At 32.3% G+C, this 15,938-nt stretch overlaps 3 protein-coding genes across 3 annotated transcripts; all 3 read left to right on the forward strand.

Moving 5' to 3' along the window:
* Positions 1–4,483: 4,483 nt before the first annotated feature.
* Positions 4,484–7,575, forward strand: LOC141697514 (ER membrane protein complex subunit 8/9 homolog). Its single transcript, XM_074501920.1, has 5 exons — positions 4,484–4,785; positions 4,886–5,032; positions 5,117–5,176; positions 6,988–7,154; positions 7,261–7,575. The coding sequence occupies exons 1-5, from the start codon at positions 4,585–4,587 to the stop codon at positions 7,289–7,291; spliced, it is 606 nt and encodes a 201-aa protein (XP_074358021.1). The 5' UTR covers positions 4,484–4,584; the 3' UTR covers positions 7,292–7,575.
* A 209-nt stretch (positions 7,576–7,784) lies between these two features.
* LOC141697513 (pentatricopeptide repeat-containing protein At5g66520-like) lies at positions 7,785–10,131 on the forward strand. Its single transcript, XM_074501919.1, has one exon. It carries the CDS (start codon positions 8,050–8,052, stop codon positions 9,970–9,972), a length of 1,923 nt encoding a protein of 640 aa, XP_074358020.1. The 5' UTR covers positions 7,785–8,049; the 3' UTR covers positions 9,973–10,131.
* Positions 10,132–10,490: 359 nt separating this feature from the next.
* LOC141695045 (uncharacterized) lies at positions 10,491–15,429 on the forward strand. The gene is made up of 9 exons (XM_074499283.1): positions 10,491–10,717; positions 10,821–11,006; positions 11,487–11,616; positions 11,726–11,806; positions 11,921–12,114; positions 14,242–14,337; positions 14,450–14,543; positions 14,650–14,766; positions 15,095–15,429. The coding sequence occupies exons 1-9, from the start codon at positions 10,607–10,609 to the stop codon at positions 15,196–15,198; spliced, it is 1,113 nt and encodes a 370-aa protein (XP_074355384.1). The 5' UTR covers positions 10,491–10,606; the 3' UTR covers positions 15,199–15,429.
* Positions 15,430–15,938: the final 509 nt, after the last annotated feature.

Raw genomic sequence — 15,938 nt, forward strand, 5'->3', positions numbered from 1 at the left:
TGCAAATTCTCTTCTCAAAATCCCAATCACTACCATCCAAACCAGCTTAAAGAAACTCACAACCCTACCTTCATATAAACCACCAACCAAGATTCACATTAAATTTATTGGGAGAAAAATAAAGCAACTGCAAGTTACTGAAAGATCTCTCTGGAATTGCTATGATCAATCTGACTTTTTGCCACTGAACTGGTGCCTAACAGATGAAGAATATTTTCAACAGCTAGCTGAAGAAATTGTCAGAGTCTGGGTTGTATCATATACATAAGTCAGAATCTATTATGATGATGGTTCTTTCACAATACTTGGCAGTAACCTTATGGACCCACTTTCAACCACAAAATTTAAAAGAGTGATCAGTTTGATGAAGGATAAGGATACAATCACAAGGTTCTGGAAAGCTGTATATTGTGTATGGGTGAAAAAAAAAGATGATAAAACTGCAAGGGCAAAGGCTGAAAAGGAAGAAAGAGATAGGAAGTATGCAGAATAACTTTAAAGAATTGATAAAATATCAAATGAGTTTAAAGCAAAGGGGATGAGCAGACTCTCCAAAGATGGACATTTTCTGAACATAAAAGTTGGCAGATTCTCCAGATTTAGAGCTGGTTACTTAAATGGTTATTCATTAGATGAGTGGCTCAAGCTTGTGGAAACTTTAAGAGGAAATGAAATTTTAGAAGAATGAAGTGTTAGTAAACTCTTAAGGATCTCATTAGAAAGGAGCCAGACTATGAAGATTTTATGTAATGAATGCCTTGTTAAAACTTCTATAATCACTCAATGTTAAAGATTGTAATTCTGGTCAATTTTTGTGTTGTAAAGTTTAATTGTTCATTGTAGCTTGGGGTTAATCTTATTAACAAGCATGAATTTGTGATAAGCAATCTTTTATACATAAATATAAAAGTATTATATATATAATAAAATAATAATTATTTTAATAAAAATAAATACAAATAACAATTAACAAATCAGAAATCAGGTTAATGTTTTTATTAGATAATTTTATTTTTTATCATATAAAATAAGGAATACACTTAGATTATATTTATGTATAAATATTATATGTGTTTTATTTTTATTTTCTAAAAAAGGAAAATTATTGATTGTCTTTTTAATAATTTAGAGTACACGAATCCCATTAAACAAAAAAATTAGGATTAAATATAATAATTACAAAAAAATATAAAAATTAAAATTTAAATACAAATTTAACAAAATACATTTAAAATTATTATGACAATCGAATCTTTGATCAAACTTCACAAGATTATGAAAAAAAAATATATAAATAAAAGCAAAATAACTACATAAACATATTATATGATATGATTTTGATATTTTCTTTAAAAATTTATGATGTGAAAAAATTCAGACAACAAAGAAATTAAAAAAAATTGGAATAAATAATTTTGATTTAAAATATTTTTGAAAAGATAATTTTAAGTTTTATCATATAAAATATGGAACACATTTAAATTATATTTCGGTGTAAATATTATACTCCCCCGTCTCAATAAATTCTTAACATATGAAATAGAGTGTTCGACACACATTTTAAGACTTTTATCTATTATAGTTACACAAATTATTTTAATTTTTTTTGTTTTAATGAAAATTAAATGTTCAAATTTTTAATCAAAAAAAAATTAAAAAAATAAGGTACGGAACTATACTAAATAAAAGTCTTAATATGCGTGTCAAACTATTCATTTCATATGTTAAAAATCTACGGGACGGAGGGAGTATGTGTTTTGTTTTATTTTATAAAAACAAAAATTATTGATTGTCTTTTAAAAAATTTAGAGTACATGAATCCCGTTAAACATAAAAATTAGAAAGAAATATAATAATAAAAAAACTATATCAACTCAAAATTAAAATACAAATCTAAAAACATACATTTAAAACTATTATAACAATCCAATCTTTGATCAAACTCCACGAAAAGAAAATATAAAAATAAAAGTAAAATAACAACGTAAAAAAATTATGTGATATGATTAAGATGTTCTCCTTAAAAATTTATAATGTAAAAATTTGAGACAATGAAGAAATTAAAAAATAATTAACACATATGTTATATTAAGGTTATTAAAGTCAAATATAATAATTTAATATTAAGCATAATAATATAATATTAACTAAATATATAAGTATTAAAAATATAATTCTTTGGAAAATATATTATTTACGAAAAACACAAAATTTAATTTGGGGAATAAAAGTATCATATTAAAATTTACTTATATAAAGAATAAATATTTAAAAAAAATCATTTAAAGAAATTTCACAATATTAAGGGAGTTAATATGGTACGGTTAACTTCGAACATATTAGTATCAACTAATTATATATTGGATAAAATATATATTCATTTAAAGGAGTTAACTTAGTTTGGTCATCGGGGACAAATATTAACTTAAAACATGACATTAATATGCATACAAAACACAAGTGGTAGCAAAAATACAAAACATATCATTTCGATGGAGTAAAAAAAATAAAAAAAAATAATAGTTAAATAAATATACAACTAAACCTATAGAAAAATATAATAATTTATCAATCATCTCGTGCAGGGCACGGGTACAAAACTAGTATATATAATTGGTGAATTGGTCAAAATCCGGTCAAGCCCGGCCCGGTCAAAACCGGGCCCAGTCCCGGGCCGGGTTTATGGCCTCGACGGACCCTATATTTTTAGGCAAATCTTGGCCCGACCCGGTTTAAATCCTGGATTTTGGCCCGACCCGGTCTTTGGTCCGGCCCGATTAGAAACCCGAAAGAACCCGGTTAAAATCTAATTATTCAAATATATTTTATTATATATTTATGAATTTACATTTACTATAAATATAAATAATATTTTAAACACATATATATTTACATATTCGTGATTAATAATATTATTTATATATTTTATTGCAGGATTAATGAAAGGAGATATCGTAAGTACACTATATATATTTGGATAACATTGATAAAATATATTATTATATAAACATGTTTATTTTTTTGCCAAACTTAAATTTTTTCAACGAAGTAATATTTACATATAATATTCCATACAAACTAATAAATCTTTACGATAATTTAGTTGCCAACATATGTAGTTTTCGGGATCTCTAAAAAAACTCGATATGATTTTAGTTAGAAAAAAGCTTGGCCCCCGATCCGGCCCGAAAAAAGCCCGGTAATGCCCGCCTCGAGTGCCTAAACGGACTCTGACATTTTCGGAAAGCCGGTCCGGTCAAAGTTAAAACCCGAAAAGTTCGGTCCGGTCAAAACTCGGGTTTTTAAGGCCCGATCAAGGGCCTGCCCGGTGAGTCTTTTGTGCATCTGTAAGGGAGTTAAAATGACAGTATTGTATGGTTTGCTTGTCATGACTAACAATGTCATTTCCCATCTGTTAAAATCATATAAAACACCCCCACCCTATTCGAAAAGATAATTTTCACAAATAAACTCTAATTGTTTCTAATACATTTTTAATATGTAAGTATTGACAATAAAGATAAATTAACTAAAGTTACACTAATATAATATATCAAAATATTAATAAAAATAAAAAAATATAATACATAAATAAATATGAATTCCAGAAAAATGCTAAGATGTAGAGAACCAAATTAACATGAAAACAAAAAAATATAACATAATTATACATAAAATAAAATAATCATAACATAACCACTACAAAACAAATATAAAAAATTTGAAAATACACTATATATTACGTGACATATTTGAAAATATATTATATATAATATAATTTTAAAAAATATAAATAAGAGAAAATACCAATAACAAATATATAAAAATAAACTTTGCTACACTATTTTTTTGTAAAATAATAATCACCACATAGACATATTATCAAAAAACACTTTTAAGTCGACTTTAAATTTTTGGTTACAAATTTCACTTACACATACATTTTTAATGTTTATCATAAAAAATTAAAAAAGCATTAACATATATAATGTAAAATTATACAAAAAGTAAATATTTAGATTTATTGAATTTAATATTTTGCAAAAATATAGTTGTAAATAAGTTAACAAATATAAAAAAAAATTGAAAATATATTATATATTACTTGACATGTTTAAAAATATATTACCATTAAAAGTAAATAAATCAAATTATAAGACTAAATTAACAAACATAACATTTTTCAAAAGAAAATTTAAAATTATAAAATTATTATAAAATTATCCCGTGCGATGCACGAGTATAAATCTAGTAAAATTTAATATTTTGATAATATTTGATATGTTACTTTTTAGAATAAAATATATAAATTAAAAAAAAATAAACAACGATTAATAAAATTATATATATGTAATGGATAACAATAAAATAAATTGATTTCTTTTTTTTCTGAAAAATTAAAATATACTTAGAAATTAGAATACTTGAATTAAATTAAGTAAAAAAATAGAGTGTCCAACTCTCAATCTGACAAGACATACTAAGATCAATAACATAGACTACTACTTTACCATCTTTAAGAGCTACTTTTAACTGTATTTGTATTTGTATTGAATCTCGCGCCGGCGCTCCACAACGACTGTCATGGGCGGCGAGTTTCGATACGAGATCGGCCAAAACGCCTACATCAAACTCATTCTTCACTCTCTCAAACACTCCTCCTCCGCCGTCAACGGCGTTCTTCTCGGCCGTGTCGCCGGCGAGTCTGTTGAAATCTCCGATTCTGTTCCGCTCTTCCACTCTCAGATCGGCCTTCTCCCGCCACTCGAGATCGCTCTACTAATGGTAATTTAACTACTTAACTATAATTGGATTCAATTGTATTATTTGGTTGATTAATTAAATTATTCAATTGATTTGATTTAATTGTGTTTAATTTTGGTAGATTGAAGAGTATTATAGTCGTCAGGGTTTGAGTATTGTTGGTTATTTTCATGCTAATGAGAGATTTGATGATTTCGAGCTCGGTGGTGTTGCGAAGAATATTGGGGATCATATTTATAAGTATTTTCCGCAAGCTGCTTTGCTTTTGGTAAATTTACTTTTCGTATGTATCTATGAATTTACAAGCATTGTTTTATATATGTTTAAAATTAATTTGTTGAATTACGTGCAGTTAGATAACAAAAAGCTTGGAGCTTTATCCAAGGGAAAAGATAGAAGTCCTGTGATGCAGGTGTGTTTTGCATTGCCAATTTAGTTCGGTCGATCTTTTTGAGTTGTTTATGTGAAGGACTAAGGGTTTAATTTTTCTCGTGAAAGTTTTGATCTTTGTTGTGAATATTGATTAGTGATGTGTGTGTGTGAAAGTTTTGATCTTTGTTGTGAATATTGATTAGTGATGTGTGTGTATCTTGTTGCAATTCAAGTTTCTTTTTGTATTAGGGTTGTATCTGAGTGTTGTGTGATTTTTTATTGATGTCCTGAGCTGCTTTGATGATATGTTTAAAGGTTCGTAGCTATGAGTAAGAACGTTGAATGTTTGGTCAAGAATTGATATGTATTAATGCATCTAGTTTGGTCAACTTATAAGAATTTCTAATGAGCCAATCAATTTAAGCTTTTAGTTTCATATCCAGTCTCGAGTTTTATCAGTCACTAGGCAGCTTCCTTTGTTAATTGTTGGACACAAATCATCCTCCCACTTGCAATTGTGACCTTTTAATTTCTGGCCCATATTTTCAGATTTCTCGTACTAGATGAGTTTTTTGTAAATCTGTAAGCAAAGTTTCATAGACCGTTTGAGTTTCCGATCTCCACTAGTAGACACTAATTCACTAATGCTATTGTGGACAGTGAAAACCGAGACATAGATATCAATAAGCATGCCCAAGTTCTATAATTTCTCAACCTTTTTTATTCTTCAAACACTTCTCAAAAATAATTCTCCTGCTTAATTGGTAGATAGACCTTGACCTGTCAGGTTGCAGATAAAATGGATATAGGAATGTATAAACACACACGGGTAATACTTTTGGTGATATTAAAAGCTAGATATATAATCTGAGTTTAGGGTAAACTTCCTTAGGACTATTGGTTGATGCTGCTCGTTTAGGAGCCACAAGATCCGTTTTTGTACTAATGAGAAGCATGTTACTACTTACTAGAAGCAGGTTATCTCAATTGTGTACACTTTAAAGTGCAATCATTTCGTTCCTAGGAGTTAAGGTTTTAGTATGCAACTCATTGTTACAGTGTCCTTGTTGTTTCTTAACTCTTTTTCTATAAAATTTCAATGCTTGTAGATGTTCCAGTACATCTTGTAACCTCAAGCTTAACGAGATGAATGTCATGATGCAGTTTTGTTTAAAAGTATTAATGCCACTAAGCAATAAACAATTTTAAAAGGAACACATATCTCTAATCATAACAAATTGTACAGAACATGATTATGGTTCTTAAATGGAAATTGTGCTGGATGCAACGGTCAATTATCTTCTTGTTGTACATTAGGTCATGTGTTTAAAGTTCAAACCCTAAAAACAGCCTGCTTCTGAATAATAAGGGTAAGTTTGCCTACGTCGGGAGGTTTCGAGACCATGCTTGTGCAAGAGTATTGGGTACAACCAACAACCTTAAATAAATGGAGGAAGCAGATAATTTCTATGTTGAGGACAATCGTAGTTTACATAAGTTCGAGCATTTGTTTAATAGTATTTATTGAAATTTTGTTCTTAAATAAAAATGATACGTTTTGTGTGAGACCCGTCCTCATTTTGTATATATTATTCTATAAAATTTCAGTTAAACCCGGTCTTATAGTATTTCACCTTATCTGTTTGGTGGTATAAATGAAATGGCTGATTTATTGCTTCTCGTTTTAATAGTCGTATCATTGCATCCAATACTAATTGAACTGGGTGCATTTTAACATGTATGTGTGTGTGTTGGAATCTTAATTAATTATAGAGTCTCTGAAAATTTGAGCCAAGCAAGCCATGTTATTATATGAACTAAATTTGTTATGTCTGCTTTCTCATTAATCAGCTCTACACAAGGGATGCATCTAGAAGCTGGAAGTTATCTGGGTCAGATGTAAGCAGCCAGTTCGCCATCAAGGAGCCATCAGCCAACATAGTCCTACTGGACTACATATCAACTGGAAAAGCAGATAACATCATTGATTTTGACGATCATCTGGACGACATTAGCAAGTGAGCACTACGATTAACATTATCTGTTTACATAATAGAATAAGACTATATAATATATTCAAATAGGTAATAATATGAAACTAATTATTATTTTTCCTGTTGGCAGGGACTGGCTGAACACAGATTTATTCAAGTAAAATAGCTGGTTTTGTTTGGCATCATCCTTTTTGCATCCAAAGCTAAACTATACGGGAGATAAACCATGTTCTCCGGATTTTATACTCTGTTCTCTGTGTTTTTCCAGTGATGTACTATTGACTATTGTTAAGATAATCATTCGATTCTGGAGTTTTAGTGCTGTTATTCCTCATTAGAAGCTTCTGTAGTTCTTTGCTTTTCTTGTTTCTCGCATCTCATTTTAGTTTAACAATTATAAATTATAAATTTGTTAATTTAGAAAAGAGGATTGAGTTAACCTCTAGCTGCCAGCTTTTATCACAGTTCTTCATTTTTTTTGTGGTGTAAATTACACTATTTTAATCTGGTTGATTGAGAATTGATTCTAATATCTATCCAACATTGTATTCCTATAAATCATATTAATCTCTCTTGCATATATTCCTTTTCATCATATGCTTCCGTCTTCTTCTCTTAGGTATTGTAGCTGTATTTTCTGTTTAATGGATGTTCCCTGACTGCCCTCTTGGTTCTCTAACAAGAGTCAAGAACATCAGATAACAAGAACATAGGTAGGACAAGAATAGCAGGACATCGAGAAAAAAAAATCGAGGTTTCACTTCATGGTTTCATTTTAATTTCTGGATGAATGACTGTTATCAGGAAGTTGATATTATCTACAATTTTACTTTCCTGTCTGAAATTTGCATGCCAAGAGTTTTAGTACTATGTTGTCTGTTTTATAGAACTTCAGTTAGAACAGTTTGAAACAAGAGAGATGTTTTACTCTCTGTCATCACCTCTATCTTCAACAATACACACAATTCCCTGCAATCCTTCCTTAAAACCAACCCCACATTGCAACATTCGGACACCCATTTCAGACAACCCCAACCCCGTGTCGGATCTCTTACACAACTTCAAAACACCAGTTGAACTGAAACAACTCCACGCCCACATAATTAAAACCAACACTACTCTCTCTGTTATCCCACTCGCCCGAGTTGGCTCAGTCTGTGCATTCACTTCAAGCTTTACATATGCTCATAAAATCATTGAGCGTTCTGAGAAGCCAGAGATTGTTGTTTGGAATACGTGTTTGAAGTCATTGGCAGAGAGTGATTCTCCAAATGATGCAGTTTTACTGTTTTATAAGTTGCGAGAATGCGATGTTTTACCGGATAGTTTTACTTGTTCTTTTGTTCTTAAAGCTTGTTCGAAGCTTTTGGATGTTATGAATGGGAGAATTGTTCATGGGGTTATTGTGAAACTTGGGTTTGAGTGGAATTTGTTTTTGCTGAACACCATTGTTCACTTGTATGCGTCTGGCGGGGCGATGAGGGATGCGAGATTGTTGTTTGATAAAATGCCTGAAAGAGATGTCGTGACGTGGAATACGATGATAACGCAGTTGGTGAAATGCGGAGATGTTGATGGGGCGTATGAGTTGTTTTTGGGAATGCCGGAGAGAAGTGTGAGGTCATGGACTAGTATGATTGCTGGTTTTGTTCAGTGTGGGAGGCCTAAGGAGGCAGTTGGTATTTTTACACAAATGGAAGAGGCAGGTTTGAGGCCTAATGAGGTGACTGTTGTTGCTGTTCTTGCTGCGTGTGCGGATTTAGGTGCACTTGATCTTGGCAAGAGGATTCATGACTACTCAAATCGAAGTGGGTTTAGAAGAAATATTCGTATTTGCAACACTCTGATTGATATGTACATCAAATGTGGATGCTTGGAAGCTGCACGCGAGGTCTTTGAGGAGATGGAGGAACGGACTATTGTGTCATGGTCGGCTATGATCCAGGGGCTGGCATTATATGGACAAGGTGAGGATGCTTTAAACTTTTTCCGTGAAATGATTCACGAGGGAATCAAGCCTAACGGGGTCACCTTTGTTGGCCTCCTCCATGCTTGTAGCCATATGGGCCTGGTAAACGAGGGCCGTGAGTTTTTTTTCAGCATGAGTAGAGATTATGGGATAACTCCTCGGATTGAGCATTATGGTTGTATGGTTGATCTCTTAAGCAGGGCAGGGCTACTAGAAGAAGCTCATGAATTTATTAGAAACATGGATATCAAGCCAAACTCGGTTGTATGGGGAGCTTTCCTTGGTGGATGCAAAGTTCACAAGAACATTGAAATGGCTGAAGAAGCAATCAAACACCTTCTAAAACTAGATCCACTAAACGATGGATACTATGTTGTTCTGTCGAATATTTATGCAGGAGCAAAGAGGTGGGAGGACTCCATAAGAGTGAGAAAGCTAATGAGAGATAATGGAGCAAAAAAGAAACCAGGATGGAGTTCAATCACAATAGATGGTACAGTCCATGAATTTGTTGCTGGCGATGAAACTCATTCTCAGATTGAGGAGATACACAAGAGGTGGGAAAGATTATTGGAAGAACTGAGAGATAAAGGCTACGTCCCTGATACATCTGTGGTTCTGCTAGATATTGAAGAGCATGAGAAGGAAAGATTCCTATACCGACATAGTGAAAAGTTAGCACTGGTTTTTGGCCTAATGAACACTGCAGCTGGAACGCCAATTAGGATCATGAAGAATCTTCGTGTTTGTGAAGATTGCCATGCTTCCCTTAAACTCATATCCAAGATTGTTAACCGAAAAATCATTGTTCGTGATAGAAACCGCTTTCACTGTTTCACAGATGGTTCTTGTTCTTGTAGAGATTACTGGTAAACAATCTGTAGATGCAAATGTATAATGGTTCTTGAAAATTTAAACTGATTTGTGCCAAGAGCTACACAAGCAATAGTTGCCCTTTTCATTCTTGTTATGCTTATCATCAAATGTATGATTTTTGCCATCCACTCATTTTCCATGCATCACTAACAGAAACTTATAACAAGCAAGTTATGGTTAAACAGAATCAGATAATATGATATGATGACTTTGCACTTTGTTTACATGGGGAGAGATTTGGTGTAACTGATCTGAACATGGCACAATAGTTTTTATATGTTTTTTTATATCCCATTTTTCAAATTTAAACACACCCGAAATTTAATTTAATTTCATTATCAACAGTAGCAAGAATGATTTTTTAAGCTTTTCTCTAAAAATATATTTTAAAAAAATTAAATTAACCATTAATAAATTTAACCTTTAAACACATTTTTAATTGGAATTAGATCCCTTTTTTTTTGAAAAAATTGAGAATTTATTAAACATAATAAAACCTTGTACTTAAATCATGTCAGCAAAACCCTAAACCCTAAAAATAAACCCAACACGCCTTTCCTCCTTTCAGACCCCTCAAACACACTTTGGTCTGAAATTACATACACACATACATACAAGAACACACACACATATGGAGAAAGTTTCAGTATGGGATTTGCCAGATGTACCAGAGGGTCAGCTCCCATCTCACATTCAACTTCAAAGAACTCGTGTTCACTGTAATCCTGATGCCCCAACTCATGTATGTTTCTGTATCTATATATATGTATACTTATGTTTTTATTTTGTTCTTGGTTTATAAAGTTTGGATTTTTATGGGTTTTTTTATGTTTTGCTATTTGTAGACTGAGAATGTGCAGTATTCTGGTGCTTATTCATCTGTTGGGGTGGATAATAGTTTGCAATTGGAACAATTTCGCAAGAATTTCCGGGTTGAAGTTATTCGACTTGACAAGGAGGATATGGAGTTTGATATGATTGGTGTTGACGCCTCGCTTGCTAATGCTTTTCGGAGAATTCTTATTGCTGAGGTTAGACTGTTTATGCTCTTTTCAATATGTTTGATGTAAGGGTCATTTGCAATGCTGGTTACTTTGTTTTTGGTAGTATTAGTCATTTGGTTCATCGTATTAGCTGATTTATATATTAGTAATAAACCCAATGTTACTCGGACCCTTCCTCCTCTATATTACCTCGACCTAATGAATCACTTATCCAGAACTACTTGGGATTGATAAGGTGTCATAACTCATAAACCCTTATTCTAGACCATGGATTAGGAAAAAAAACATGAAAGAAAACAGAACAGGCAAAGTCAGGCAATGTGGTGATGTCAGGGAATATCAGGGACCGAAAGAGAGCAACTTCGACTGGGGACTTCTGACTGTGTTTTAGAATATGATGATTTTTTAGGCAGACGATATATAAATTTTGTGCCATAGAATATAGAAGTACTACAAAGTATAAATTATGACTTAAGGTGTTACCGATTTCGTTTTTTTTATGTGTAGCTTCCTACCATGGCTATTGAAAAGGTCCTAATTGCAAACAACACATCCGTGGTTCAAGATGAGGTGCTCTCCCACAGGTTAGGTCTCATTCCGATCAATGCTGACCCTAGGTTGTTTGATTACAAATCAGGTATACCTCAGTTTGACCAGCTGCTTAAATGTTTCTTTGTGTCACAGTGACCTTGCTATCTTTATCAGCTAATAATGATGTTTATGATGCTTTGCTTTTTCATTTGTAGAAAATGATGATCCAAGAGAAAATAACACAATTGTTTTTAAACTTCATGTTCGTTGTGAGCGAGGTGGTCAACGTATCACAGGTAAATTTGCCTTCTTTGGAAGTGCCACTAGCTTTATATTTTGTTATAATGACTTGTTTTGTACCCATATCTGTTGCTATATTGTAATTTATTATGGTGTCTTGATGGATTCAGTAAAATCAAATGAGCTGAAGTGGCTACCTAATGGGAGTGAGTTCTCATTGGAAACTTCAGCAGCAAAGTCAACTTTAAAACCAAGAACATATACTTCATTCCACACTAGCCAAGAAACTTTGCATGACTTTTCGAAGAAACCAATTGCCCCTTGCCATTCTGATATCATTTTAGCTAAGCTTGGACCTGGACAGGTAATGCTTTTAACTTGTCTCTCATGTCTATTATTTTTCAATTTTTAGTTAACAATTCCATGGAAAGAGTTGTGAGGTCTTATACACAGTGGAACAGTTTAAAACACATTCCACCTTTTTGTTGAGAATGTTCGTCTTTAGGCTGTGATAAATTTAAAATTTATCTGTTATAACACTATATTTAGCTAAGGAAGGAATTTCTATATTTTTGACTGTTAAAAAAAAGGTTAGACTTTCCTGGAACTGATACCTTAAATTCAACTCAATGTTAGAGGTACAATCACAGATGAACGAAACAAGAAATAAGAAGAAAAGAATATCCTCTTATGAGAGAATTGTGTTTTCGAGTCCCTTTGCACATTAGTCTTTTAGGTCCCAAGTATTGTGTGTGTTGGGGGGGGGGGTGTTGAATACAATACTCACTCAATTTAAAAAGTTCTTTCGAATTTTTGCGGATACAGTGTTCAGGACAATAAAGAACGAAACATGAGATTTTTAACTACACCCAGTTATTAAAATCAACCGGCTACCAAGAACAAAATAGTTCTTGCTAATACAAATATAATACAAAATTGAATCCTATACAATATCTAGTTTTTATCTGTATAAAGGATTTAATCACCAGAGAGTTTTGAAATCGCCCTTGAAACTATTACACGGTTCTTTCCAGCCAATATCAAAACCTCCAGTGAGAAGTGTAAAGATGTATGTGTGTCTGTCCTTCTCTGTGTGTGTGTATGTATATGTCCTTCTCTTCGTTTGTGTTGAAGAAGAACCAGAAGACTGAATGCTTCTGCTGCTGTGTAGTCTTTATACACTTGAATTATGTGGCTTAAAGAGAGCCAAGTAAACAATTGTAGAAACCAATATATTCTGATGCTTTCACAATGGGCGCTTGAGGATATGTGCTTGGAGTTCCTTTTATATGCGCCTCATACTTTGACTTTTTAATAATATTGTTATGAGAAGATTAATACCAAATTGGTTTTTTTATCCCAGTTTAAGAAGGTCATCTGAAGTGAAGTGTAGGTGGGAACTGGGAACTAAAAATATCTGAGAACTTTTGGAACATTAAAAGTAGAGCAATGTGTTATTAAAATAGTACTCTTCTGAGAAACTAATTGGACCTTTGCCATACTTACTGTCAGTTAATGGTAAAGGCAAAATCTTTTTTGTTGGGATTCCAGTTTCTTACTAATCATATCGTGATTTCTTGTCTGACTGGTTAAATGACAAATCAGTTAAAAACAAATAATGAACAGAAATAAATATTTCAGTAAGAAGTTCGACTTCAATGGAAACCTTTGGGTTTTCCTTCAGGAAGAGTTGCACTAAAGCGCTGCAGGTGAAGCATGGATATATGTGATATAATTTGGTGCCAAATGCCTTATAAAAATATTTCTGAGAGGTAGTAGATCAACCTTTAAAAATGGCGGCACGACAATTTCTTTGCCAGACCAGATTTTGGACATGGTCCCAGCCAATCTTCTTTATCGAGCTTTCAAAATTTAGTTCCCATAACATTTTGTGGTCTTTCAGGATTATATTCAATTATAAAACTGAAGTTGCTTGTTTCATCCGGCCAGTAAAAAATATAGGGTTTATAAGCTTATATGACTGTGGATGAGCTTGACGAGAATGTAAACTGTGTAAAGTATATAATTAGGGAAGATAACAAAAAGTCTCATGTTAAAAAATGTGAGCGATTTTTCTCAGTTTCTGAAGTTAAACTTAACGAATTGGTTATTTTCTGGTGGTCACTATGCTTAAATCAAGTTTGTTGTGGTTTACTATGTTGACTTTGTAGTTGCTATTAGGACGCATATTAAGATATGTTTGAAATTTTATTTTATACGGATAAGCGATTAGATCCGGTTGCTTCTAGATGTTATGGGGTCATAGAAGATAGTATAGATAGTGAAACTATTATTAGGGACAACAAACATTCAATGGCCAAAATAAACCCTATGATATCAACTGCTTTATATCTTTCCATGTGAGCAGGTTTGACGGAATGATAATACTTCTCTTTGCAAATTATTTTTGCTCGCTAGTATGAGTATTCTATCATATTTTTTTCTTATTAATGATCTAATGGAAACAACACTGTTTTTTCTTCTTTTGTAGGAAATTGAGCTAGAAGCCCATGCTGTTAAAGGCATGGGAAAGACACATGCGAAGTGGTCACCGGTGGCCACTGCTTGGTATAGAATGCTTCCTGAGGTGAAAATAGACGTCCATGTAGCTTTTTCTATTTCACACTAGGCAATGATAGTAGGGGTGGATAGTTGGATTATTTTTTGTTGCGGCTCCTGAATTTATTTCCATATTTTAGGTTGTACTATTGCAAGACGTTGAAGATGAAAGAGCAGAGAAACTTGTAAAAACATGTCCTGTTAAGGTGTTTGACATTGAAGATGTTGGTAATGGTGAGAAGCATACTTCTGCTTTACAGTTTTTGGATCATAGAATTTGTTGGCCTTGAATAATAAAGATTTTTTTTTATCTCTCCTTACCGTTTTTCCAATCAAATAGGTAAAAAGAGAGCAATTGTGGCACGACCACGGGGTTGTACGTTGTGTAGGGAATGTATTCGTGAAGATGAATTTAAGCAGGATGTTGCACTTCGACGTGTGAAAGATCATTTCATTTGTAAGTAATGTTTCCCTTTTAAAATTACAAGTGATTTGATGAATGCGGATTGCCTTAAGTTTTTATTTTTGAAATGGTGTCTCATTTTGTTCATCTAATTGGATATTTTTCTGATTTAGTAAGCTCAATTACAATGCATTCATACACAGGTGTAATGTTTGATGAGTAATATCCTTTCGTGTTCATTATTGGGAAAAGGGTTATTAAATCAACATTTTAATAATGCATATATAACCATGTGAAAAGTGTTGTATGTGTATATAGAAGTTCTTGACAATGTAGCGAAGCATGCTCTTTACGTTTTATTTTTCCTTGTTGACTATGACAGTTACCATAGAATCGACTGGAGCATTACCTCCTGAGGTGCTGTTTACCGAAGCTGTGAAGATTTTAGAAGACAAATGCGAAAGAGTCATAACTGAGCTCTCATAACTTTTTCCCAAAAAATCATGCACAATATTATCAAAAGTTTGTATTAAAAGAAAGTGGATGCATTGTTTGCTGTTTGTCATAGTGGGTGACCAATCACAATTTATCATGTCATGTTTGTTTTATTGACATCACAATCAAACATACTTAGCCTGTAACTAGAAGCCGGTTTGATGGCTAAATCTTGCATCAGTTCTGCAAATCAACTTTTGATTTTTGAAAACATACATTTTTTATTTTCTTGTTCATTAGATGACCCAGGTTTTTTTTGAATTGAGTTTTAAGTTCAAAACGTATCATGTTTCACATATACTATATATATAATTTGAAGATATTTTTCTCCCTTTAGGCAAATCTAATTATGTTTTTTTTTTCAATTTAATCGCGAGTAAACCAACTTTAATGGTCGATGTTAGTATGAAAAAAAATTAAATTAACATGCAAATGTTCTACCAGCACCATTTGTTGTATGTACATCATTTAAAAATTGGTCCTTTGTTGATGTATAGCATAAATGTATATCCGACTTGTAAAATAGCATGCAGGATGTAGCGATGTAAATGAGTTGATACGTTCGAAAATAGTTCGGTATTCAGTTTGAAAAATGCTGGGCACGAGTTTAGTTTGATTTATAAATGAGCCGAATATAAATACAATTTTAAGATTTAATCGGTCTATATATGAGCTGAACATGAGTACAATAGAGTTTAACTTGAAAATTCGCAAACAAGTTGGATTACCAT

This window comes from Apium graveolens, chromosome 11 (assembly GCF_009905375.1).
Source record: "Apium graveolens cultivar Ventura chromosome 11, ASM990537v1, whole genome shotgun sequence".
NCBI classification, from domain to species: Eukaryota; Viridiplantae; Streptophyta; class Magnoliopsida; order Apiales; family Apiaceae; genus Apium; species Apium graveolens.

Bases quoted from the DNA above. Each gene is read 5' to 3' on its own strand.
- LOC141697514 (XM_074501920.1), top strand. From the start codon at position 4,585: ATGGGCGGCGAGTTTCGATACGAGATCGGCCAAAACGCCTACATCAAA. The intron at 4,786-4,885 runs GTAATTTAACTA...TAATTTTGGTAG, and splicing joins TCGAGATCGCTCTACTAATG to ATTGAAGAGTATTATAGTCG. The intron at 7,155-7,260 runs GTGAGCACTACG...TCCTGTTGGCAG, and splicing joins CATCTGGACGACATTAGCAA to GGACTGGCTGAACACAGATT.
- LOC141697513 (XM_074501919.1), top strand. From the start codon at position 8,050: ATGTTTTACTCTCTGTCATCACCTCTATCTTCAACAATACACACAATT.
- LOC141695045 (XM_074499283.1), top strand. From the start codon at position 10,607: ATGGAGAAAGTTTCAGTATGGGATTTGCCAGATGTACCAGAGGGTCAG. The intron at 11,807-11,920 runs GTAAATTTGCCT...TGATGGATTCAG, and splicing joins AGGTGGTCAACGTATCACAG to TAAAATCAAATGAGCTGAAG. The intron at 12,115-14,241 runs GTAATGCTTTTA...CTTCTTTTGTAG, and splicing joins CTAAGCTTGGACCTGGACAG to GAAATTGAGCTAGAAGCCCA.